This window comes from Palaemon carinicauda, chromosome 27 (assembly GCF_036898095.1).
Source record: "Palaemon carinicauda isolate YSFRI2023 chromosome 27, ASM3689809v2, whole genome shotgun sequence".
Taxonomy (NCBI): domain Eukaryota; kingdom Metazoa; phylum Arthropoda; class Malacostraca; order Decapoda; family Palaemonidae; genus Palaemon; species Palaemon carinicauda.
The window spans coordinates 19,958,993-19,985,376 of record NC_090751.1 but is presented as its reverse complement, the minus strand read 5'-3'; the positions used below and the strand labels follow the sequence as shown (position 1 = coordinate 19,985,376).

At 34.4% G+C, this 26,384-nt stretch overlaps 1 protein-coding gene across 2 annotated transcripts in view; it reads right to left on the bottom strand.

Annotated features, from left to right (window-relative positions):
• Nucleotides 1-3,188: 3,188 nt before the first annotated feature.
• The window catches only part of LOC137620587 (transmembrane protein 62-like), an 83,175-nt gene continuing 59,979 nt past the window's right edge, over nucleotides 3,189-26,384 (bottom strand). For both annotated transcript variants that reach the window (XM_068350843.1, XM_068350842.1), the window contains exons 10-16: nucleotides 20,112-20,193; nucleotides 19,791-19,919; nucleotides 16,323-16,441; nucleotides 15,066-15,121; nucleotides 14,819-14,906; nucleotides 14,499-14,632; nucleotides 3,189-13,790 (exon numbers count right to left, since the gene is read on the bottom strand). In XM_068350843.1, coding sequence (XP_068206944.1) covers nucleotides 13,688-13,790; nucleotides 14,499-14,632; nucleotides 14,819-14,906; nucleotides 15,066-15,121; nucleotides 16,323-16,441; nucleotides 19,791-19,919; nucleotides 20,112-20,193 — 711 coding nt within the window. In that variant the 3' untranslated portion in view covers nucleotides 3,189-13,687. The remainder of the gene's footprint in view (nucleotides 13,791-14,498; nucleotides 14,633-14,818; nucleotides 14,907-15,065; nucleotides 15,122-16,322; nucleotides 16,442-19,790; nucleotides 19,920-20,111; nucleotides 20,194-26,384) is intronic.

The window sequence follows — 26,384 nt, the reverse complement described above, 5'->3', positions numbered from 1 at the left end:
AAAGTAATACCCTAATTAAATAGCGTGGTTTGTATTTTGGTTACGGAACAAATATGTTTTGAAACATAGCCGAATAGTCTGGAATGGGGTAGTAGAACACCAGGGAATTTCCTGTTCAGCCATGAGGCTAGCAAACCAATCACCAGTGATCCCCAGAGAACAAAAAACCTTTGTTGGAAAGCTTGGAGTGCTAGGAATGCTGCTTGCATTCCTAACAGGTTGACATGCAGGTGCTTTTCTTTTCCAGACCACACGCCTGAGGTGACTTGATTCCTTAGGTGTGTGCCCCACCCTCTCTTCCTTGGATGGGTCTGAGAACAGTAACATCTCCAGAGGTGGGAAGTTGGGTGAAACTCTGTCACCAGGCGCATCTACTCTGTTCTATTTTCCCCATCATGTAGAAGATCCGGACAATCCAAACACCATATATTAGTGTTAAAAAAAGGCAATGCCCAAAAGTTCAAACAACCAAGATTGTTCCAACGGCCGCAGTGGAAACTTGTTGACGTGGTAGAAGCTGAAGAAAAAGTAAGGCTCTGTAGAAGGGTCAGTGGATGGGCATTCTCGAGTCATCCACTTGCTGCTGCTTAATCACCGTCGCCAACTTGCCCCACCAATGCATCTAAAAGTCTTGTAGGAACTAGTGGGGTTTTTGCAATTTATGAACACATTTAAAGAAAAAACAGGAAATATAATTGGGAATGACACAATATATACAAGAGTGAAACCTCAAATGAACATAGAAAAAAACTGTAGTGAAATAAATATTGATGAATTTAACAAGCCCCCATAACAATTGTAAGAAAAAACATCTCCAAAGCTTCTAAAAAATTAAATATACTTTACTTTGCATCAAAATAATACTATACACACTATTTTCTTGCTATGTATCAATGTTCTCGAAATTAATTGATTACCTTCTAAGGCAATAAAAATTAGGTTGTTAAAATTTAATAACTATACAATGTAGTTACTAGCAGCAATGGAATATACTACCACCAGCCTAAGACCCTGACTTTGTTGGGACCATTAACCATCCCAGAAAGACTTTTTCCATTTGTGAGATAAAGCAAATGCAACTAAAACTTTGTTTTACATGACTTATTGGTCATATTCACATTCTTACCATACTAAATTATCCCTGAAATCAGCTTTACACACTCAACTAACAACAAGAATCAATTAACTTCCCACAAGAACCAATGACAATTGACAGATCTGATTTTACCTATTTGTATTCTCTTCACATATTCTGTTAAAAAAAAAAAACTCCTACTTTGTTTGAGAGAAATTAAAAAATTCCATAAATATTTTCTCACTTTAAAATTCAAATTCTATGATTATGATTTTCTACTAAAGACAAACCTCCTTGCAGTAAATTATTTGCATACAGCAAATGCTTGTGATTCACAACCCCATTTATATATTCATTACTCATGTAAAATAATGGCTAATTTTTTTTCCAACAGTTCATGTCCTCATGAAGGTTTAAAGTAGATGTGTTATCAAGAACAGTATCATACTAGATGGAACATCCATCTCACTTCTGGGATACACTAGTTTAACTGCACCAAAAAGTGACCACAATAAAAGTTTGGAAACTGGACTGGCAATTATATTGTTCAAGATACAAAGCAAGAAAAAACATATAGTATTTAAGTATGAAAATTGGGAAAAATCAAAATCATTAACAAAATTCTTATACAAAACTGAACACGTAAATTTTACCTTAATTACTGCCACTATAACTCCTATGGAAATGAATCTTTAAATCTAAGTGCAATTCAAATAAAGTGCTCCCATTCATAAAAGGAAGTTTAATTTATACAAATTAAAAATAAAATATAGTTACAGACGTGTGTAATAATACATGGTTTTGCATTTCTATTGCTAATACAAACAAATTTATTTGATATAACACTATTGTTGAAAGAATTTTAGTGCTGGCTATATGTACATATAGTTCGTAAGCTACTTCTAAAGCAGCTCCTTATCACAAGAGACAGCAAAGGCACAGCACTCAAGTATAGTATGAAACGCCACTGCGCACAATGCAAAGCATTTTGTTTCAAGACAGAGCAAATGGTAATATGATAATTACAAGCTGTTGTACAAAATTGACACTAAAAATACTCGCACTAATATGAAAACTTATTATATCTGTACATATAATTATTTTTTACTAAAGTAAAATAAAATTAAGATTTCAATTCAGAGCACAAAATCATCACATTACCTTACATATGACAGTTTAGATGAGAGGTATCTTGATTATTAACATTAAGTACGTGTGTGTGTATGTGGTTATTGTTACAGTTACGAAAAATATACACTAATGCTCCATTTTCCCATTTTAATCAGTATCTAAAATTATTAGCTCTAGCATTCCTACTTTTAGTACCATATACAGCATGTATGACTTGCTATGCAGGTCCACAAACAAAAAGTATAAACATTCTTTTAAATGCTACAAATAAATCCTAAAATTGGTATAATGTAATGTTTATTTAATTCCATTTATAAAATTCTTTTAAATTTGTCTTGCTGCATAACATCCAACTTCATTATGAAATAGTGCATAGCTTTAGTTAGGTGTTAAACCGATCATCTTGGAAAATTTACTTATAAGACAATCTATTTCTTTTTAAAACCAAAATACAACTCAATATGACACTACAAAAACTTTATATTTTATCCAAAAATATCAAAATGTTTTGAAAGAAAAAAAAATGAGTACAACAAAATATAACCACAGGAGGGCCTCAACAATAAAAAAAAAAAAAACTAAAAGATGCATGTAAAAACAAATGCTACTTTGACAAAAGAATAGTTCTTTGCCTAGAGGTCACTAGTGCTTACCAACAATAGGTCCCATTAAATAATTGTCAATATATACACTAGATACACATATATTTTCCTATTTAGTACTTCATATGAACACATTTCTTCCTTATGGAAATAGGAGCATTATGGAGTAGAAGTTAGAAAGGAGGCTAAGACACACATGACATGAGTGGGATTTGGGTATGATTAAAAACTGGTAAAAAGATAAGGCCTACTGCCGAGGAGGAAACATAAAATAAAACAATACTGCAAAGAAATGTCATTTAGAAATTTAAACCCTACTGTAAAATTAATACAATGTTGAGAAAATTTGTTGTGGAATAGATTCCAGTACCATGGTAAAATTGTTATTTCAGCAAGAAATTATTTGGCCAAGGGTCTTTAGAAGACGATATCCACCTAGGAATATTCTAAGCTTCCTATGATTGCTCAACCATTTGATCTTGAATAGATATACTGTAAGTTACAAAGGCGATCAAATTACTTTTAGCATCTGACAACAAAATTCCCGAGAAATTAAATATAAAATTTCCCATGATTGCTGTATGCATTCGTGTTTAAGAAAAGTATATACTTTTTCATCAACATTAGTGCTGAAATACAGGATACAAGCCTAGAGATTCCTTATATGTACGATAATATATAATTGTATATCAATATCACCTCTTAAAAAACCAGTGGTTTCATGTTTTATATACAGTACTGCATAAATTACAAAATATTAAGTTTATAATGGTAACTTCTACTCTGTATGTAAGACAAGATAATAGAGTAAGCAAGATAATACAGTAAGCATTGTATTGCTTACAATAATATGCTTAAGATGAAGTAAAACCTAAATATCCTGTTTACTAAAGCCTTACTTTAACGGTTGGCAGAGGAAATACTAATACTGTACACAATACGGACATATTCGAGAAAGTATTATTCCAGCAATATAAATACGAGAATACTAGTGCATCTTATACGACAAGTTGTCGTAGGTCATAAATTAAGCTATACTGTATTATGTGTGTAGATTAATCAAAACCTTTGATCTACTTTCTGTTTTGATTTGTTTTTCTTACTGTGCAGCAGTATACTGCACAGTAGATTCTTTTGCTACAGTTATGCTGCAGTTACATACCAAGGCACGTGAATATAATTTTTTACAAAATATATTCTCAAGAATATACAATATCAAAGTACAGTAATTGGGGAGAGCTTAGCAGTACTAAATATGAAAACTACATCAAACACAGAGACAAAGAGTTGAAAACACTGACAAAATATTTCTGGGTTTTAGAGCTAGCATTTTAACTACAGACTCACATCTTACCCTTCATATTTTTGTGCACACAATTTCAGCTTATCTGAACAGTAGACCTTAATATAGACAATCCTATACAGTACATTAACCATACAATTTTAATTTTCATATAAGTCATTTGTTACATAACTACAATAAAGATAAGGATAACAATAAAGGAGTATGAATTTCAATCCTCTCCTAAAGGACAATTATCTTTTTTACATGACCATTTTTATAAACTTAGGTGTCAATGACATTTTCTTCCATGTGCTTGCATTATAAGAAACAGATACTGTACTGTGCAGTACACTATATCTTCAATGAATCATATAGCAAACCAAAAACTAATTGCATTAAAGATTTATGATGATTGGTCTGTGAAGAAGTGTTTGATATACTATAAGTAGTAAGCAATAAAGCTGCCTTATAGCAATGACTTGTCTCATGGAAACTGACACAAGAAAGACTTCAAGTTGTGCAAAGATTACAAATAGCATATGAAATTTGAAAACTATAAAATTCTACCATAAACTATATTATATCAAGTGTATGTTGCCTCTCAGGCCAGGATTACTATCATTAAATTAAACATGCAACCTACTGAGACATACATTTACTTACAAGTACCTGTAATCTTTTGAGGAGAGATCAATTTTATCAGATTTAAAAGTGTCATTTACACTAGAATCTACATTGTGCTAGGATGATTTATAGATAAATATAAATTCATTGAATAAAGCTCTTCCATTGTAATTTAAAATAAAACACAGCACTAAATATAAAAAACAAACAAAAAAAATATTTCCAAGCACACCAATAAGTTATATGCTGTAAAACTTTACTTCATTATGAAACTGCAGTTGAAAAGCTACCTACGGCTTCTGGCAACCTCTGTACTGTACGTCTATGTTTAGAATGAACTGTGTATGTCAGAATATTGAGACCAAGAAGACAACAGAACTTTACATGCTTTTACAGAAGGATGCTCCAAAGTTTAATAAATTTGGTTTTGTGCTTAGTAAAATGTTATAAAGTAAACCGCTCCTTAACAAGTATAGTTCGAATATGAGAATTACAGGGTGAAAACAGCTTCTTTACATTAAATCCTGAAAAAAGGTAGTAGTAAAAGGATGTGATTCATCTCAATTTCTTTGCTGTACTATTTGAAAAAAACAATGGCACTCTCTCTCTTTATCTCCACCATTTTCTAATGCAATTTAAAAGTAGCTGGGGATTGTGTGTGTCGAGCTTCACATGTCATTCAAGATGTATCACACTAATGATTTATTTCAAACAGAAAATATATAGTGAGCAAATCAAATATTTAAGTTTAATCAAATATTACATACAAATTAAATACTCCACATCTATAATGAAAGGGAATTTCATCTAACATACATAGTGTAAAAACAAGACATGAAATACATAAACTGTTAACTTAACTAATCCTTCATAATGAAGACTAAAAATATTAAAAATATTTCCAAACTTCTATAACACTTTCCTGTTAAGTTTAAACTTATTTCTAGCAGCCACAAAGAAAATACTGTTGTATTCAGACCTCTACTAATCTAAGCTTATTTCTAGCAACTGCCGAGAAATTACTGCTTATATAAAATTAATCATGATGTTAAGTCCTCTAGTTTGACTTCACTTAAAACTCTTTATATGATACTTGTGCATTCTGACCCTATTCTATTTAAACATTACTAAACTAAAATGGGCTTATCATGGTTTAAAAAATGATAATCATATCAAATTATGATTATCATTAAATAATTAAACCATAAGAATTAGTTAAAATCTTTACCCTTCAAAGAGCTACCCAGAAAGACTTGTTCTTTACTTACTAGATATTTGATAAATTCCAACTCGTTAAATTAAAAAAAAAAAATGGTAAACTAAACTGAAAATTATGAAGATTCTATGCGCTGAGAATTCTACCTTCTACATGGTAACTAAATTTACAACTTCTATACAGTATTTGTTTTGGGGATGACATAAGAATTTTAAGACAAATACCTGTAAAATCATGGATAAAGGTCAGAGAAGAGAACCAGGATTATACAGGAATTCTGGCACCAAATGAGGAAAAAAAAGGCCTTAAGAGAATTCATCATACATTAACAGAAAATCTGACAAAAACATAAAATTCACTGAAGAGCAAGTCAGTATGAAGCAGTAAATCCCATAATTGACTTTTATATGCACTAATAAACATAACCACCAACATCTGGACCATGAACAAAAAAACTTTACCCTTTCAATTGCTTTAGAGAAGTAAACATGCTACATCATTCATTCAAGTCTTAGGAGGTTAATGGACTTTTTGCCTTTGGAGGTGAGAAGACATGCGTATCTTGATCATTACCAAGTTTACATGGAAGAGGATGGAAACACATTTGAGAGGTGCAAATCGGAAGCTTTGCAAGAGGTAGACTAATGAAGAAAAAGCTATGGATATCTTTCAAACAAAGTAAAGGTGAAGCCCGCATCAATAAGAAGATAAAGGAAAAGATCTTGCCTTGGCAGACAATAAAAGTAGCAAACGATACAAAGAATGATCTGCAGAGTACAAAAGAGCAATGATGACAAAGAAGCAAAGTGCCTCGCCTGATGAACTGTGTACAATTAGTGTCCACGTGGAAGGCAAAGTACCAGGAATTCTTAAAGAAACAAAGGAAGGATCTAAAGCCAGTGTAGGAATGTCATCCACATCAGGTGAAAAACGATCAAGGAGAGATAAAGAGAAGGAAGGTGGCCAATTATAAACAGGAACTGAATGTGAAAAAAACCTGATAAATTATCATTATCAGCAATAATGACATGGAATGTGGTGATATTCTGCAGTACTCAAGTGGCAAACTACAATAATATTTCAAGCCAGGTTAAATGAATCCATGGCTGAAATAGGCACAAGCAGAGTTCTGGACTATGGGGGTTCTCCCCTGACATCCAATCCACATCAAAGTCAAGGATCTCACCTCCAGTAGCATCAGTGCAGAGAAAACACCTGATGAGGTAATAACAGCGGAAATGATCGATACACTTAAGGAAGACTGGTATGAATAAGCAATACTAAATAGATGGACAATAGCTACAGGAAAGGGATAGGCCTCAATAGTAAGAAAAGAAAGAATATGCTGCAACTCAAAGGGGCAAAAATAGGATTCTCATTACCCAAGTGACATCATTGGTAAAGAGGCACTCGGTAAGAAGTCCTTCCTCCAGGTACAGTTGAATTCTGGGCTGCCTTTTTCAGGAGGGACTGAGGCAAGCAAATTCACAAACCTTAAATCAACAAACCAGAGCTGCAACATTGTGAAGCCCATAACACAAAAAGTGCAATTGTGTAAGAAACAAACAAATCTAAAAATGACGCTGGACCCATACAGCTTAAGAGTAGCAGATTTCAGAATGGCAATTGATGAAAAGATAGTGGAGCTCTATAATAAAATCATAAGCTTCAAAGTTACCACTAGTGGAGCTCTATAATAAAATCTTATGCTTCAAAGTTACACCTAGAGACTTGGCAAAGAGGACAACCCTGCGACCCAAAATGCACATCTCTATAGAGGCTGGAGACTTAAATTAAGGCGAATAACAGTACCCTATGTGGTAACCTACAGAGTACATAAATCACTGGCGGAGCGCATACCCTCCTCGGTACAACAAGGGCTTCAAGTCTTGGGACTTGAATTAAGGCCAATAATTGTAACTTCTGGTAAAATACAGGAGTTACATAAAGCACTGGCTTAAGCGCCTGGTGAAGTACATACCCTTCTCAGTACAAGGGCTTCAAAGCTCAGGAGCTAACCAACGGCATTCTAGTATTACAGAAAAATTATTAAAGAGGCTAAGGCAAGAAAGAGCCTGTATAAAGCAATCAGCGACGTCAACAAAGGACTTTGATCAAATTAGCCATCTAGCCCTCTTGGATACCTTAAGAGAGGCTGGATTACGCAAAGACTCTACCCTGTACCTACAAAATATATACACAGATCACCACAGAGATAGCTGGTATTGGAGTGAATTTTAAAATAGGCATCATGCAAGCGGTATGATTTTTATTCCTACACTTGCAAGACTCCTGGACAGCATAGGGGAGAAATTATAAAATTCTTGATATTTGCAAAGGATACTGTTGTTGTGACAGAAACTCAAGTTGAATTAGCAGCAGCAATCAAAACATGTTTAGATGAGGCAAGGAAGTTGGGCTTTGAACCTCTGATTAGGGTCAAATATATTTAGTACTAGTGAGAGCTCTCAAAAGTAGGTTAGCTGAAAAAAAGCATTACTGAAATTTGCAACAAATTCACAAGTCTAGTGTGAATGGAGGGTCACAAAAAGGTCCGAGAAGTTACTAGAGTGAGATGAGTATTATCGTCATTAATTAACTGTATAACTTAAACAGGCAAACTAGTTAAGATTTACAACCCATGTACAGTAGGGCTGGCCTGAAAGGATAGATGAACATCCCTAGACTTAATGGGAGTTCACAAAGACAAAGAGTACAAGGCAAAAGAGAATGGCAGGTAATCAATTTACATCTAACACTGTAAAGGGAAGACAATTTTAAAAAGTATTTATGATGGGGGTGATTATTTAATAAATTAAAAATTTTAAGTCAAATAACTGAATAAACTGAAAAAAGATGTAAGATTTGATGAGACATTAAGCTAGCTAATTTGTGCTATATTAGAGATGACTGTATTATTACTTTGTGCTATATTAGAGATGACTGTATTATTATTCTAAACTTGAATTACATATTCAGTTTAGTGCTGAACTGTGCAATGGCAAATTAGCTCAAATTGAGTTAAAAAGTTCCACATGCGGTACTTATAATTATTTGTGCTAAGATGATTCTACAGAGAGAGCGTAATTAATGGAAAATTTAAAATGTAAAGTTAATGGAACGTTTACAAGTCAAAAGGACTAAATATGTAGTGTATTTGAGATTGTCCAAAACGTGAACTGTATTGTGCTTCGATAAAAGTTGTACAAATAAACAGTGCAAACCACCCCTTTGATAACAATTTCTTCTCATGCAATATATAAGAAGACTGGTAATGTATAAATGACATTCATGTCAAGTAACTCCGTACAACACACTATCATCACATAACAGTTTTACCAGACCAATAAATTAAAATTTCAACTCTCATTAGGCTGGCCCAAGAGATCTGTTTTGAATAAATGTACTCCAGGTGCTGGATATTATGTGCTAGAAAAATTACAGATCTTTTTAACCCACAGTTAAACCAAAATTAATCCTATTTTGAATTATTAAAGCAATTTTCAAGAGCTTCAAAGTTTTTCAAAGCTGGTAACAACTATTTCTAGCTTGACTTGTATGTTGATGTAAGTTATAAATGGTATATGAATGTTGAAAAAACTAAAACCAAGGTTCAAAGAATAGAACAGCTTTCACGACTATGAAGTCACTTATGTTTTGGGAAAAAAAAAAATAGGAGAGTATACTCAACACAAAATTAACTGATGGAGATTTTTATGAATAACAATGTTTTCCCTGTTTCTTCATTATTAACCTTGTTACTGTTATTGTTGTTACTATTGTTATCATTACCATGAAAAATAATTGAATAGTCCTGATGTGGAGTTTCCATTTATGCCAGCTCTCTTCCACCAGACTTAGAGAATCCTCATCATAAACAGTTTTACATAAGGTCTTCCCTTACAGGTTTAAACATGCACATGAACTAAAGAACGCTTAATATGAGAAACACCTGAAAGCTGACATATAGAAAAAAATAGCAACAGGTGACTTACATTAAAGTACTGTATAACAAAACTTGTCTAACATAAGTCAAGTAGACCAACTTTTGAAATATTTACTGTATAGTATTGTAATCTGATTAAGGGTAAGCAATTCTTCATTACAAAGAAATAGTACCTGCATTAAATATTTAAAATGCAATAAAAATCCTAAATGAAAGATTTACAATATTGCTGTGCATATAAAGCAATCAAGCCATTACTTCAGTAATCTAAGTAAAATATGGAAGCTCATTAAGTAAAATATTTCAAGAAGACTACTGTATATGAAATTGATTTCAAGTCATGCCAATCTTCAAGTATTTTAAATTGAGGGAGTAGAAACATTTATTTGGCACCAGCTATTTAGTAATACACTATTTGTGCTTGATATACCAGTAAATTACAGCCTTATTACATGGGAGATAAGATCATACAGTAAAGTGATAGTGATAGATGCTTATCGCAGCATAGAAGTAAACTTTCATATTTCATTTATAAATACTCTAAATATGTACCATTAAATTTTTATAGCGCATGTAGATCAAGGAAGTCTTGAGCATTTTTATTACATGGCAGTTTTATGAACTATGTATCATAAATTTATGTACTGTATATTGCAGAGTAATTTATCAAATTTTATGTTATAACAACATACCAACTTCTTTCATAAAATTAGTAAAGTGTAAAATTAATTAAATTCCATATTAATGTTTAAAAGCCTATTACTAACACTTCCATGGTTATATCTTCCCAAATTATTCACAAGTTATGTTAGTACAGTAACTCCTAAATGAAACTTGGTTCTTTTAAGAGTTTTCAATCACAATACTATTGTTAGCATAAGTTCCAAAAATTTCCTACAAAAAACTACCCTACTGTACTTGCAGTCTGCTGTCAATATATAACCCAGAAGAAAAGAAAGGAGACAATGCAAAGGATTTATATAGCGAATGGGTGTAGAGTGATATAAATTTTTCAAAATGAAAAATCTATATGCTATACCCTATATCAAAATACTTCTCCCAATAAATATACATGCTATGCTTCTTTATTTCAATGCTCAGAATGTAGGTAACTTTATTCTAACTTGCTATTTTATATTGCACAAAGAAGTGTGAGACAAAATAAAACATTTTTAAAATGAAAAATCTATATAATAAACAATATATTAAAATACCTCTCCCAATATATATATATATAAATTATAATTTTTTCTTTCAATGTTCAGGATGTGGATAATTTAATTTCAACTTGCTATTTTACATTGCACAAAAAATGTGAAGCAAAATAAACATATGTTCATATTCCACAAAATTATTTTGATTAAAACTTCTACATTTATATAGTGTGGCTTTAGCCTTTAAAGTCTATACATTAAAATTTTAAATCTTTAATTTTTTGTCACATGCACCATTTTAAGGCAGTTGTGGACAATGTGCGCCTACCTCGAAGCATTTTATGAAAGTCTACCCTATACCTGTGAGATGAGAATGTGAAATTGATAAATTGTGCATATCACCTTAATTACCTACTGATCTTCTATTCAGGCCTACGAGTCTCGATTAACTAGTTTCCATGTTTTTCACATGACCTATCGTATGATCCCGCCATTTACACTAACCCATACAAAAATTCTCTTTACTCATAAACCCAACTATATATACAATGAAGTACTTAGCACATGAATATTTACTTCCCTTTTTCAATCAAAAAGCAACTAGGCTCAAGTTAACATGAAATCTCATCATGCAACAAATCCTGTAATATAATATTGCTTGAAAAATTAAGCAAATCTTGCCTATATATTTTGATTATTTGCTGTACATGAAATAAGCTTGTGCTGCTTTACTTTTTGATAACTAACTTTATTTTAATAAAATTCCTACTGTTTTATGGTTCTTACTGAATACTGGAAGAGAAGAAAGCTAAGAGGTATTCACAGGCTTTTAACATACACAAAAACCTCTTTTGGAAGTGGAAATAACGTAGCAAGACAAATATTACCTTAAAATGCCAAGGATCAAAATACTTTGCATAATCAAGTCGAAGCAATCATAAATTTCTTCTCAGATACTAAACTCCTTAGCCCTATATTCGTGGATTTCATATCCTAGTAAAATCAAATAAATGATTTATTTTTTTCCATACCAAGTAACAAAACTAAGTTATTCAATAAATTTGGAATATATACCTTTCACAAACAAAAGTTTAGCCTTGAAAATTTGTATATAGTACAGTTGATCTACTGTAGAAGTATAGTTATATTTAACCCTTATTCTACATCACTAACAAACAAGAGAAAAAAATGCTGATCATCTAAACTTCTCAACCAACAGGAAATCATGCTTGAAGAGCATCAAACTGCTTCTTAATCAGTAGGATATCATACTTAAATAACATCAAAGGGTCCCTTAACCAGCAGGGGGTCACATTTTGATAGTGTCTAGTCTTAAAGACATTAAGGTTGCATACTATCAGTCTCTTACCCCAAAGGTTATCACAATCAAAAGGAGTCACAGGGCCTGCAACCAATTGGATATACTTGAATGATATAATTTTAGAGCCCTCAATCTGCAGGATACCAGACTTACAGACTACCATAGGGTCCCTGAAACCAGTAACATAGCAAATACGAATACTGTACTGTACTACAGTATACAAGAATCCTTTAATCAACAAGATATCATACTGGAATACATCAAAGGGTCCCTTAACCAGCAAAATATGACATTACTACCATCATAAGGCTCCTAAACCAGTGGGACTTCACCCTTGAATAGCAACCCAAAACTTCCTTACTCATCAGAATCTAGATTAAAAATATTTAATTGTATGCCTTAAACAATAAGGATCTATATCTTTACATACATAAAGAGCCAAGGTGACAATATGAAATGGCATTGATTAAAAAAATTATTTTCATCAATCAAAATAATTGAAGGGAAATAATATAATTTAAGGATACCCTACATAAAAAATAAAAGCAAGACAGCAAACACACTACCTCCAATTGAAAGAAAAATGCCAGTTGATTTTTTGCATTTGTAATTACTAATACTAAAAATCAACTGTCACTCATACAACCTTAAAAGTATCTTACTTATGACTGATAAATTAGTAGTCTGGAAGGAATGGTCAATTGTGATGTCTGAAACTGAATACACCCAACTTGGATCCATAACAAAACTGAAAAACCAAAATATTTACCAAATACTGGTAAAAAAAAATTAAAATATTGCACAACATATAAATATGAAAGACAGCAGTATTACATAATTATTATTAAAAAAAAACATTTCATATCTAATGGCATCCTATCAAGTAGGGAAGGATTCAACTGGAAAAAACTATAACATTGTCAAGAAATTTGTACATAGATACACCTTTAGCCTTGGCCATTTAAATTACAAATCATCTATGCAAGATTAGCCTGATGTGTAGTGTCAATTGTAACACTTGCTCTTATGTGTAACTTACCGATAATCCTAAGTTTAAAATACAGTATAAGGAACTGCAAGAGCTGTTCACTTAAAGCATCGACTAAACTTCCTCACCAATTCCTTGGTGACATCTACTGGTATACAAACCACAGTTATTGAATACTTTACAAGAATTTAATAGTAAATTATGAAATAATTTAATTGGCTACCGTGATACCAATGCAAACAACTGTAAATCATCATTACATGACAAATACCTGATAATTTGGTTAGGTAGAAATTCACACTTTTGAAATATAGTTTGAGAAATACCTGACTAATACTGAAAAAATCACAAGTCACTCTGAGTTACTTTGTTCTCATCATCAGTGAGTTGGTTTGATTTATCTTCTTTCCAGTCACAATGATCCGGGGCCCACACTTCAGCTGCTCCTCTGAAGACAAAAAACCTAGTTCTAATAAAATTTATATATTTCTATGCTCACCTGGTGTTCATATTGCTTTCTTCTCAAAACTGGTTAAATGTCGACATATACCCTAAAATCTAAATTTCACATTTTTATTTTGCTTTAATAGTATTGCCTGTTAAGTGGAGTACAGTACATTTATTAATATTATATAGTGGTATCAATGAAGGAGGCAGACAGAGGGATGGGAGTTGTGCATACAAATTACCCAGCAAGTAAAGAAACAAATCTTATTACTAAAATTCCATTTATTTCTATGAACCTCCCATGACATTCATTTTGCAGAATCCCACACTATGATGGTGGGATAGTAAAGGAAATACCCTCGACTAAAAACCTACTCCTATTACCCAAAACCCATTTTTAACAAAAGTTTATCCATAAACTAGTTAGTCCAGATAAATAAAAGCTTTATTACTAAATAAATACCCATGAAGGAAAATGCAAAGGCATGCAATAACTAAGAATTCCTATCCAATCATGTTCTCTATAGTTTCACCAAAGTACACAAGGCCAAGCCAGAAAAGTTATATGCATGTAAACCTTTACAGGTGAACACACCAAAGCAGCACTGAGTTGGACAATTTGATGTATTGTCAATTCAGAAAGAAAAACTATTTACTTTAGACCAATAAACACACAAGAATACAATAATCTCAGATTGACACCACATACCTCAAAAGATCTCGATGCATTGTTGTGGCCTGATGCCACAAAACTAAACCCAATATAGCAGACCATGTGCGTAATGGTCCTAAAAGCATTGCCATTGTGCCATATGCCAGGTAAAAGAAATATGCAGCTATCAACTGAAAAACCGAGAAATAACCATTTTAAACCGATCATGAATATAAAAAATTATATTTACATCTACTTAGAAGCAATAAATTAAAATAATCATCTTCAGTAAACTGTATTACATTTTTACATATTGATTCCATCAACTTGAGAGCACATTTTTTTCTTTTCCTCATTCACCTTTATGCACAACATACCTGAATAGTAATCAAAATGAGGAGACACACATGTCGGCAAAGATATCTTGAAAAGCTGCAGACAGGACTTATGTACAATGACCAAAATCTGGGATATAGAGAAAATATTTTCTCAAAATGAAGCTCCTGATAATTAAATTGAGAAAATAATATAAACAACTTTAATAACACTAATATTCACACAAAAATATACTACTTCTAGTCTTCCAATACTTATTTAAAAATGACAAAATATATTTCACTTTACCTAAAATCAACAGAGTGAGCAATTGCAAAAATAAGGGGGAACTGGAACAAGAGCAACTGAAAAGAGAATTATTTTCAGTTAGTGTGGTCAGCCAAGTTAAAATAAAACCTGTTAAAAATACCCTGGCTAACAATTCTAATATCACATCGATATTTAAGGAGACCATCAAGTTATATTTCTAGACTCTTATTATAATGTTCACGTTAAGGATTTATTCTTGAATTAAAGGTGAAAATTGGAGCATGGTGAAGTTTGAAAAATTTGGACAGCTAAGTGGGAAGAGAGCAAATGCAACAGAATTGACAAAGAACAAAAAGAAATATAGCTGGAATTGAAAGAACTTTTAATAATGCTGACATTGTGTTATGCAATGCCTACAGTAAGAGGTAACTCACTTGCAGAGATACTAACTAAATTAATATATTTTGAATTTCTGATTAGATTACCAAATAAACTTAAAATTTTCTAATAAAATTCTAATAATAGCAATTGTTCCATATGTCATGAAAATTTTGCAGCATTAATGATTTAGAATCAAAATTAATTAGCATACAGTATATAAAAATGAAATCTTGCACTTCTATGACAAATATTACTGAACTAATCCAATTAATAAAGAGTCAAAATTTTTATTCCTTGTAGGGCTCCCCTGAAAAGTTCATTCTTATAAAATGCATCTGGACATTGCTCAATAAAATGCAATGAAAAACCTAACGAGTCAATAAATTAAGAGTAACAGACAATAAAAAGCCCACTTGTACTCTTAAAAGATGTATACATTTCAAGTTGATTCTTGTTATGATCTATATTCTTAGACCCTTTTTACAGTAGTTCCTTGGTCCAGACTAATACTTGATACCATGATAAAGAAACCCTATCTCCTTGGTTAAGACTAATACTTGATATTATGATAAAGAAACCATATCTCCTTGGTCAAGACTAATACTTGATACCATGATAAAGAAACCCTATCTCCTTGGTCAAGACTAATACCTGATACCATGATGAAGAAACCCTATCTCCTTGGTCAAGACTAATACTTGACACCTTGATAAAGAAACCATATTTCCTAGGTCAAGGCTAATACTTGATGCCATGATAAAAAAAAATGGACTTGTAAAAATACCAATCAATCAAAGTTTGACATCAATGAAATGGTAAATCTGCTCGTTTTAAGATTAATTACAAAGTAAGAGAATATTGAATTTGGCCTTGATTTTTTACATGATAGAATTAAAAATCACTACAGCACTATACCTGCATGAATCCATATGCATACGTCAATGAGCCAGGAAGGTAACTTCTATTAACAAAGGTTCCCCAAGCAAACACGACTCCTATGTGGTCCTCAATAACCTCTCCAACAAACCAAGGACCTGAAAATTTCCTTCAATATTAAGAGTCATACTTTAATTTTCCTCCTTACAATATCTTTTACAGCTAAATACAGTAGGCTTTACAAATGATGATTAAAAGAGACCACTAAGAATCTCCTTACATGTGCAAAACAAAGCAAAATAAAAACTGAAACAAATTCGACAGTGTAATATCTGTCTTTTTTGACCAACCCAAGAGGCTAGACTTCCAAAAAATGATGAACAATATAAAGTAGGTAATACCAAAAAAACACAATTCCTAAAGTACTACAGTAAAGTGAAAAGCATATAACATGAACAAACATAGATCAAACACTGTGAATTCTCAAAACTGATTTGATTAACCTATAGTCTTGGATAAAGTTTTTCTAACAGCCTACAGTTTAAAGATGTTCATCTATATTTGAACAAAACTCAATTGATTTTAATACATCATCATCATCATCTCCTACACCAATTGACGCAAAGGGCCTCTTAGATTTTGCCAGTTGTCTCTATTTTGAGCTTTTATTTTAATATTTCCCATTCATCATCTCCCACTTTACACTACATAGTCCTTAGCCATGTAGGCCTGGGTCTTCCAACTCCGGTACCTTGAGGAGCCCAGTTTAATTTTTGGTGAACTAATCTTTTTAGGGGAGTGCGAAGAGCAGGCGTTAAACCATCACCATCTACCCCTCACCATGATCTCATCCACATATGGCAGTCGAGTAATCTCGATCTCATCCCCATATGGCAGTCGAGTAATCTCTCATAGTTTCATTTCTAATCCTGTCCTGCCACTTAACTCCCAAATTCTTCTGAGGGCTTTGTTCTACTAAATTGCTTGGAGATTGTTTCAGTGTCATACCATGACTTATGTCCATACTTTAACAAACCCACTAAACTGATATACAGCCTAATTTTTATATGTAATTTCAGGAGATTTGATTTCCACTTTACTCAATTTAGCCATTGTCTGATTTGTTTTTTTTTTTTACAATCTTTCATTAAACTCCAATTCTTAGGACCCTAGAGATCATAGTTCCTAACCATTTAAATTATTCTACTTCATTGATTGATATACCTGAAGCTGATAAAGACCTTGATGTGCCCATGAATGAATTTAGGGTGTTTGAAATTATACCTGAAGCTGATAAAGACCTTAATGTGCCCATGAATGAATTTAGGGTGTTTGAAATTATACCTGAAGCTGATAAAGACCTTGATGTGCTCATGATTAAATTTAGGGTGTTTGAAATTATACCTGAAGCTGATAAAGACCTTGATGTGCCCATGAATGAATTTAGGGTGTTTGAAATTATACCTGAAGCTGATAAAGACCTTGATGCACCCATGAATGAATTTAGGGTGTTTTAAATTATACCTGAAGCTGATAAAGACCTTGATGTGCCCATGAATGAATTTAGGGTGTTTGCAATAGAAGCTATCATTTGAAAACTCATGAGATGGAAAGCCCCTGGATATAATGGAATAATTGCCGAGATGCTACTAGCTGGAACTGAAGTGACCCTCAGAATACTTACAAAATTATTTTGTAGAATGTGGCATGAAGAAGCAAACCCTGATGAATTGAGTTAGGAGTGTAAGTGAAAATGGCTAAAGAAGGAGACCTGACTGATTGAAATAATTACAGAGGGATCACCCTTATGTCAGTTGTCATGAAAATATATATATTATGCTTATTTTTATATTTCATCTTCCATTGCATATTCCATTCTTATCATCTGTCTTCTAATTATCTTGAGCCCAACATCCTGTGACATTACATGCATTCTGGTAAGCAAGCATTGCAAATCCTGGGGTGTTCTGCTAATAAGGACAGTGTCATCAGCATACTCTAAGCCAGCTAATTTCCTATTACCAATCCAATGCAATCCTTCTCCAACTGTTCTACACATTACAAAATGCGAGGGATAAACAACATAGGTGACAACATATTCCCCTGGAGTACTATACTGTTCACTGGAAATTCATTGATAGGACTCCACTAACATTAACTTTGCACTTGTTATGCTCATGAGCAGACAATCAAATTTACATATTTAAGAGGAATTCCATAGTACAAGACTCTCCACAAAATTGATCAGTGCACACTGTTAAAGGCTTTTTCATAGTCCACAAATGCCATAAAAAGTGAATTTCTATATTCTATGCATTGTTGTTCAATGTTCTGGGGTGTTCTGCTAATAAGGACAGTGTCTTCAGCATACTCTAAGCCAGCTAATTTCCTATAACCAATCCAATTCAATCCTCCTCCACCATCTCCAACTGTTTTAAAATGCATTACAAAATGTGAAGGATAAACAACATAGGTGACAACATATCCCCCTGGAGCACTACACTGTTCACTGGAAATTCATTGATAGGACTCTACTAACATTAACTGTGCACTTGTTATGGTCATGAACAGATTTAATCAAATTTACATATTTAAGAGGAATTCCATAATGCAAGACTCTCCACAAAATTAGCCAGTGCACACTATTAAAGGCTTTTTCATAGTCCACAAATGCCATAAGAAGTGAATTTCTATATTCTATGCATTGTTGTACAATACGTCTCAAAATGAAAACTTGGTCAGTACAACTTCTACCTTTTCTAAATCCTGCTTGCTCATCTCTCAGATTTTCATCAATCTTTCTCTCTAGTTTCTTTAGAATAAGCATACATGTAATATATATTTTCATGACAACCGACATAGGTGTGATGCCTCAGTAATTATTCCAATCAGTCAGGTCTCCTTTTTTAGCCATTTTCACCAACATTCATAACTCCCATTCATCCGGTTTTGGTTCGTCTTACCGCATTCTACAAAATTATTTTCTAAGTATTCCGAGGGTCACTTCTTTTTCAGCCAATACCATTTTAGCATTTATTCCATCATATTCAGGGCCTTTTCCTCCGATTAGTTTTTCAATGATGGCTTTGACTTAAAATACACTGAATTCATTCATGGCCACATCAAGGTTTTCATCAGCTTAGGTATTTCAATCAAATTATTCCCTTCATACCTCCTATTCATGACTTCACTAAAGTGTTCCATTCAACGTTGCCTTTCTTCATCTTCTGTTGTTATAACAGATCCATCCATCTTTTTGATGGGTGTATGTTTCTTCTTTTCCCCCTGTCGAAATTTCATTAATATTTCTATGAGCAATTCTTACACCATAACCACTCCCTGAATTCATAGCTTTGTTAGCCTCACCTGCTTTCCCATCTAAATATTTACTCCAGTCATCCCAAGCTTAATACAACAGCATAGGTATTTTTCCAATTTTCATTAAGCTGATATTTTCAAGAATTTAAATTTTTTCTTAAATACAGAGAAAGCTTTTTTTAAACTTACCTAGGGGCAAATAAACTGATGTCATAACAAGGGGCCAAAACAGTCTGTCAACAGTAACTAAGACCCATAATTTTCTAAGCCAGGTGTTACATATTTTCCATCCTAAACGTGGCCGAAGCATGCGCCTTTCTGTAAGTATATATATGAATAAGAAATTACTTCATAAATTACTACAGTAGTGAATATATACACCTAACATTCATTGGCTTTCAAGCAAATGTGCTACTCGTTAACTCAACAAAATAAACAGTTATAATAATTGAATATTGATATCTTTGAAAAAAAAAAAGCTTTATATATTTTCAGAAATTTGAAACTCACCAAGAACCAAGTGATGAATGTACCGAAGTACACAGAGTGGAACAACACATATGCACACCATTATACCAAACAAGAACTGGAACTGTAAAAAAGACAAATAATTTTATGTTCTTTAATATAAGATAACACTCACAACAATACACCCTTGCTAGTAAAAATGAGAAAATATGTAAAATTTATTTGTTATTTTGCAATCTCAGCATTATGAATTGGCAGCAAGAGAATAAAATTCACTCTTCAGGGAAGATTTATTGAGCTTCCCTTTTTCCTGTCATTCAATCCCTATATTTAAAGTCTTGTACTGTATACCTTTATTTTTGGGCTCGGGCCATGTCGTCCTGATGGAAGTTCCTCTAGGCAGTTTTCTACTTGGGATATTTCCTGCAAGTAATCTACTGTACCAGAGAACTTTACCTGTAAAGGTATCAACGGGTTATGCTGAAAGATACCATGTACGTAATAGGGACGTTTAAAACAACCACGGCTATACTTCCCCGAATAGAGTTAACCCTGTCTCGAAGGATATGGGATAGGATTGGATATGTGGGAGAGCCATTACAACTCCGATGCCAGCGTGTTACTGTAAACACGTTCGCTGGTTCGCCATTTCTTCTTGCAGTCGCCATATTGATGCATGCTTTGGGAGTTTCTCTGCTTTTTTTCAAAGTTTTCGTGCAATTTTGGATTATGGATGCTCCTGCTTCTTCCTAATCGGTCGAGTACAATCTTTGTTTTTGGTGGAGAATTTTGTATCTCCCATTTATTTTTTTCCCGATGCATCCATTTCTATTTCGTCACTGTCCGAAGCCGGTTGCTCATATTTCCAAATTGCGGTGTTTTATATGAATTTCTTAGCTAGCCTTGATAAAGTATGTTGCTTTTATGATTTTACAATTGTTTTATTATTCTAGGTTAGACAGTTGCTTTATTGCATGCTTGTCTTACCAAGTTGATGTTCTAGGCTAGCTGTTACCCATAGCCTATGTCCTAGGCTAGGTATTGTTGTCCCCATCCACCTCCTCTTGCCACTGGACCGTAGGGTTCTTGTGGCAGTTCGCATACCCGCCTTTCTATTGATACATCATAGCTGGGAACTGCCTTCATGAAGGGATTCCCTTGGGAGTTGTAGATAGGTGGACACAGTCGGCCTAGGTCGACAATTCACCACTATCTACTTGGCCTTAGTTTTTGGATAGGCGGCATTGGTTGTGGGAATTTGTTCCCTTTGCCTACACTCTGTTATTTTCCTTAGAACAAAACTAATTCTGTTCTAATATCGACAGGTAAGCTTTCCTTTCCTGCCGCCTTACCCTTATTCTAGGCTATTTTCCTTAGTCTTGGCAAGGTGGCAGCCGGTAGGGAGACTCTTTCTCTGTGCCTACTTACTGTAGATCCCTTGGAATGACTTCAGATTGTTATAATATTACAGTTAGGCCTTCCTTTCCTGCTGCCTTACCATTTTCTAAGGTCCCCTAACTCCCTCCCCCTGTTACACTTCATTCCCCCTTGCCATGGAACTTCAGTTCCTTGCCTAGTCTGATCTTCCATGGTATTTGAGGAGTCCTCAGTTGCTATATACCTATATACCTGAGGAGACTGTTAATGTACTCTCGGGTTGGCATGAGAATCCTAAATTGGGTTAATTCCCTCTGCTGCCTTCTAGTAGGGTGGCTGCCTCTTCCCCTTCCCAGTTAGGCTACATTTTCTTCCTGGCTGTAGAACTACAGTTTCTTTGTCTAGTCTGACTTTCCCTGGTTTTTTTAGGACCCCTCAATAGCTATATATCTAGACTGGCCAGCTTGGGGTTTCTGTCAGCCTACTCCTAGGGTAATGGGGTTTGATCCTTGATAGGGATCATCTCTCTTGCTGACTTAGCAGTCGCCTTGTGTTTGGGAGACGGCTCCCTCCACTAGGCTATGTTTTTCTCTCTGTGAAGTCTCACTTCCTTTGCTCTGTCGGAATTTCCTTGGCTTTAGTGACTACCAGATTGCCATACTTAACAGACTTGTCGGCTTGAGTACCATTAGCACTATATGTGAGTAGGCTGGGATCTCTCCTTTTATTATTAAAGAAAATGCTCCCTGTGTCACCATAGCATTGCCTTACACTTGTCGCTACGTCTTCACCCTATCTTCCACCTTCTTCCAGGTCTGGCTTCCTGGGTTATTTCCATGTTTAACCTGAAGGGTGACTTCGACTGCATATTTTACCCTAGTCTAGATCTTTTCCTTACTTTAAACTTGGCATAATGATAGATTACCATGCTCATTATACGAAGTGACCTTAGACAACAGGCTCATTAGCCTGATGTCCACCTCAGGGAGTTTGCCTTCCCTCTTCTATTACTACTTGGTAAACTTCCTAATATAGCTGGAATAGTGAAAGGATAATTGCTATCTTTTAATCTTCCTGGCACATACTGGACGATAGCTTATGATAAGCAGTCGTTTTATAATATCTCTTTCGATCATATGAGGAACATTATCCTCTAAATTGATAGATTGGATACCTCCTAGTTGTCAGGATTTTTATTGAATTCACAATTTCTTAGAATCCAGGCCATTTCAGATGGCTCTCATTATTTTCAATGGGTAGAACCCCATTCCTTGATAAAAACTTATGTAAACAACAAGGCAAATGGCAATCAGCCCTACCAGCTGACCCCTCTTTTACTGGACTATACCATTCTTCTTACCCTTTGACTATTCCCTCTGGGATTGTCTACCGGTTGTTGACTTAGCAATGTCTACTTACAGCGTTGCATCGACTTACCAGCCGAGTAAGGGAAGGTTAAACCTTGGGCCCATATCAGCTTTACACAGCTGCCGCTTTAGGTCGAACAGTACATGTATCTGACTTTGCCTTATTATGTTGTCTAATCGACCAATTTCGGAGAGAAAAAATGTTCTAGAGGTATGAATCTTTTTTCTTTCCCTCCGTTCTACCACACTATAAGAATTCATATAGAATTCAGAGCTGTTTGGCATGAGCTTCCATTGTAGTATAGCTTGCCTACTTACAGTGTTGCGTAGACTTACCTGCCGAGTAAGGGAAGGTTAAACCTTGGGCCCATATCAGCTTTACAAAGTTGCTGCCTTAGGTCGAACAGTATCTGACTTTGCCACCTTATGTTGTCTGATCGACCAATTTTGGAGAAAAAGTGTTCTAATGGTATGAATCTTTTTCTTTCCCTCCATTCTACCACACTAAGAATTTATATAGAATTCTGAGCTGTTTGTCATGAGCTTCCATTGTAGTATAGCCTTAGCCATCACTAGTAGTAGGTAGAAATTTTTGAATTGTTTTGTATATATTTATATTACTTACCAATTTTACAGAAAAAAAATTCATATTTTTATATGTGAAGATATAAAAAATTTTGTGTGACGATAACGTACTCCTTAAAATTTTTCTATCTTTACAGGTTGCTGAGGACATGGAATGTTCAACGGTAACCTACACCAGGCGGGACAAGTCGCCTTGCAGTCATAAGACCTGAAAGAAGCATGCAGACGGTTATGTTCCCAAGGGATCCTTTGCTATCAGGGAACTGTCCAACTGCAGTACATGCAAGGATCTCCTCCATACTGGCTTCCACACTACTAATATTTCTCAGAATAAGGAAATGTGGGGCCAGAAAACCATCAGAGACTGGGTGAGGGGATTTCAGAAGAGCTCTCAACAAGGTGCCCCATATCTTCCTTCACTGGAAATGAAGTATCTTCTGTTCCCCAGAGCTAATGTGACCACAGTGTACGGTCATCAGATACCAAAGGTTCAACTTCCTGCAGTACAACCAGATCTTGCAGATAATGAAGTCCAGGACGTGCTTCAGGAAATGCATCTGGACGCTGACAACATGTCAACCACCTCTTTCGTTTCATCGGAAAAAGGAAAGCTTCATATGCTGAATCCTTTACTTACTGCTGCTACCTCAGCTGTGCTGTATCCACGGCGACCGAAGGAAGCAGCAGGGCCTATCAGAACTGCGTCACTTTTTTCTTATTTTAACTTGGCCCACATGCAGTAACTTTAAAGCCCAACATTCCCTACCAAACCTAATCCTTACCCATGTTAACCTAGATGATACCTCCTTCCATTCCACTACTTTACCTTCACCTATTCACTCAGCAATAAAGCCACACCATCTCTTGCTCTTCCCCTTTCATCTCAGACACGCTACCTGTTACCTTACCAAACATCACTTCATCATTCCCTTTCATCTTTGCCACACACAAGGCCAATACATCCATCCTTCTATTCTAAAACATACTTTCAATCTCATATCTTTTACTCGATATTGTACTATATCCATGCACATTCTGACACCCCAAAACTAGAGTGCAGGAAGCAGTCACTCTTCCACCTTCTCCTCCATTTTGATATCTCACAGAAAGTAACTACACAAGAGAGGGTATTCCCAGTCTGTCATGGGTAGATACAGTACTATTGAAGGAATATAATATTAAAACAGAGAAACTTATTTATTTCCAAAGTGTGAGCAGAGAGAAGAGATTTGACTACCATAGTATTTGGTCAAAGCTGTCATCACTTAACTGTCGTCAGCATTTTGGAAACAAACTAAGCCTCGAGGAAGCGTGCCTACAGCGATAAAAGAACTGTCTTGTTTGGACCAAAATGTCATTACCTTAATCAGTGAAGTCAGCATATTCTCAGAAACTGAGCCTCGAGGGGTATCCTTGTTTATGAAAAATGTCATCACGTGTGGAAGGATAAGTGCCATGCTTTTATTATTACTTAACACGAGGTCCAGATTGTATCAAAAATTTGTTCTAGAAGCTTCCATGACGTGATCAAAATGGATGTTCTTGAGGAAAGCAATCATAACCTGATCAAAGTGGATGTTCTTGAGGAAAGCAATCATGACATGATCAAAATGGATGTTCTTGAGGAAAGCAATCAGGACGTAGAATTGCCAAAAACATCCTTATATGGAAATGCAAACAGCCCATTGTAATTAGCTCCGCCAATACATGTGTACATAAACTACAAGAAGAGATTGTCCAGAGGCGATACAACAGAACATAGGACAAGAGAGGATCTATGTCTGAACCAGATAGGAACCTTGTCCTGACGAGATAAGACGCAGAGAAGACCAGTTCCAACCTTCCCTTCAGATGACAAATGCCTATCTCTAAAATCCTGTTATGGTTGAGAAGAAAAGACATACTGTATTGAAGCAGGTAGCCTTCCCTGCTTCTTGTGATGAGAAGTAGCTATACTGCCTGCTGCCTGGCCTAGTTCTACTCTATCATTGAATTCTAGGAGACTATTGATGCCCCATCTTGAAGCCACCCTTCCTGTGACATCTTCGAATCCAAAGTCATCATGCCAGTTTCCCTTGAACTTCGGCCACCATTCTGCTACATTCTCATGCCTGAAGCCTTTGTACCAGTATCATCTCAGATGATGCAAAAAACTATTCAGCATTCCTCAAGTAATTCTACCTTATTGACTGTTCCCCTTATCTGCTTATGTTTTGATTGATTTGATTTGCCAGTTAAAGTAACCAAAGAAGTAACATAGATTATCTTTATAAGTTTGTGAGTAAACCTGTTGTTTTTGTGAGTTTCTTTTATATTCATTTCCCTTATTTAATTGGTTGTTGTTGGAAATATTTAGTTTAAATATTAAAACAACCAGTAACGATTTTAAAATTGTAACAGTCCCATCATCCTGTCCCTTTTAGTCACCTCTTATGACATGCAGGGATATGTTGGAGCTATTCTAATTGTTGTTAAGGACCCGCAGCCACATGTGAAAAATTAAAAAATTATCACAAAGTATGATTTAAATAGGAAGGTACTATATAAAAAGCAGTGCCATTGATCAGAAAAATCCTACAATTTTCCATTCGGAAGCATAAACCATTGATATATTAATCTATTCAATGAAGACATGGTGTTTCATTATGAGAGGGTTATAAAGCTCACTCTAAAGACTTTTTCTTAAAATATAACTAAAAATTAGAGTAAGTTAAAGTTGAAGAAGGTAGAAGGATAAGTGGTACTTAAACTGAAAGGATCATATGAAAAGTAAAAAAGTAGAAAGCAATGCTACTGTGGATGAAAGGTTAATGCAAAGATACTTTAGTATACCTTACAGGTATCAGTGCAAAACAAATCTAAATATTGCCTTGCTATAAGGATCACATATTACAGATAAACCCCATTGAAACTACCACATTCTTCTCATAATAGTTTGTGAGATGACTATCAAAACCACTGATCAATGGAAAAATTCATTGTATGT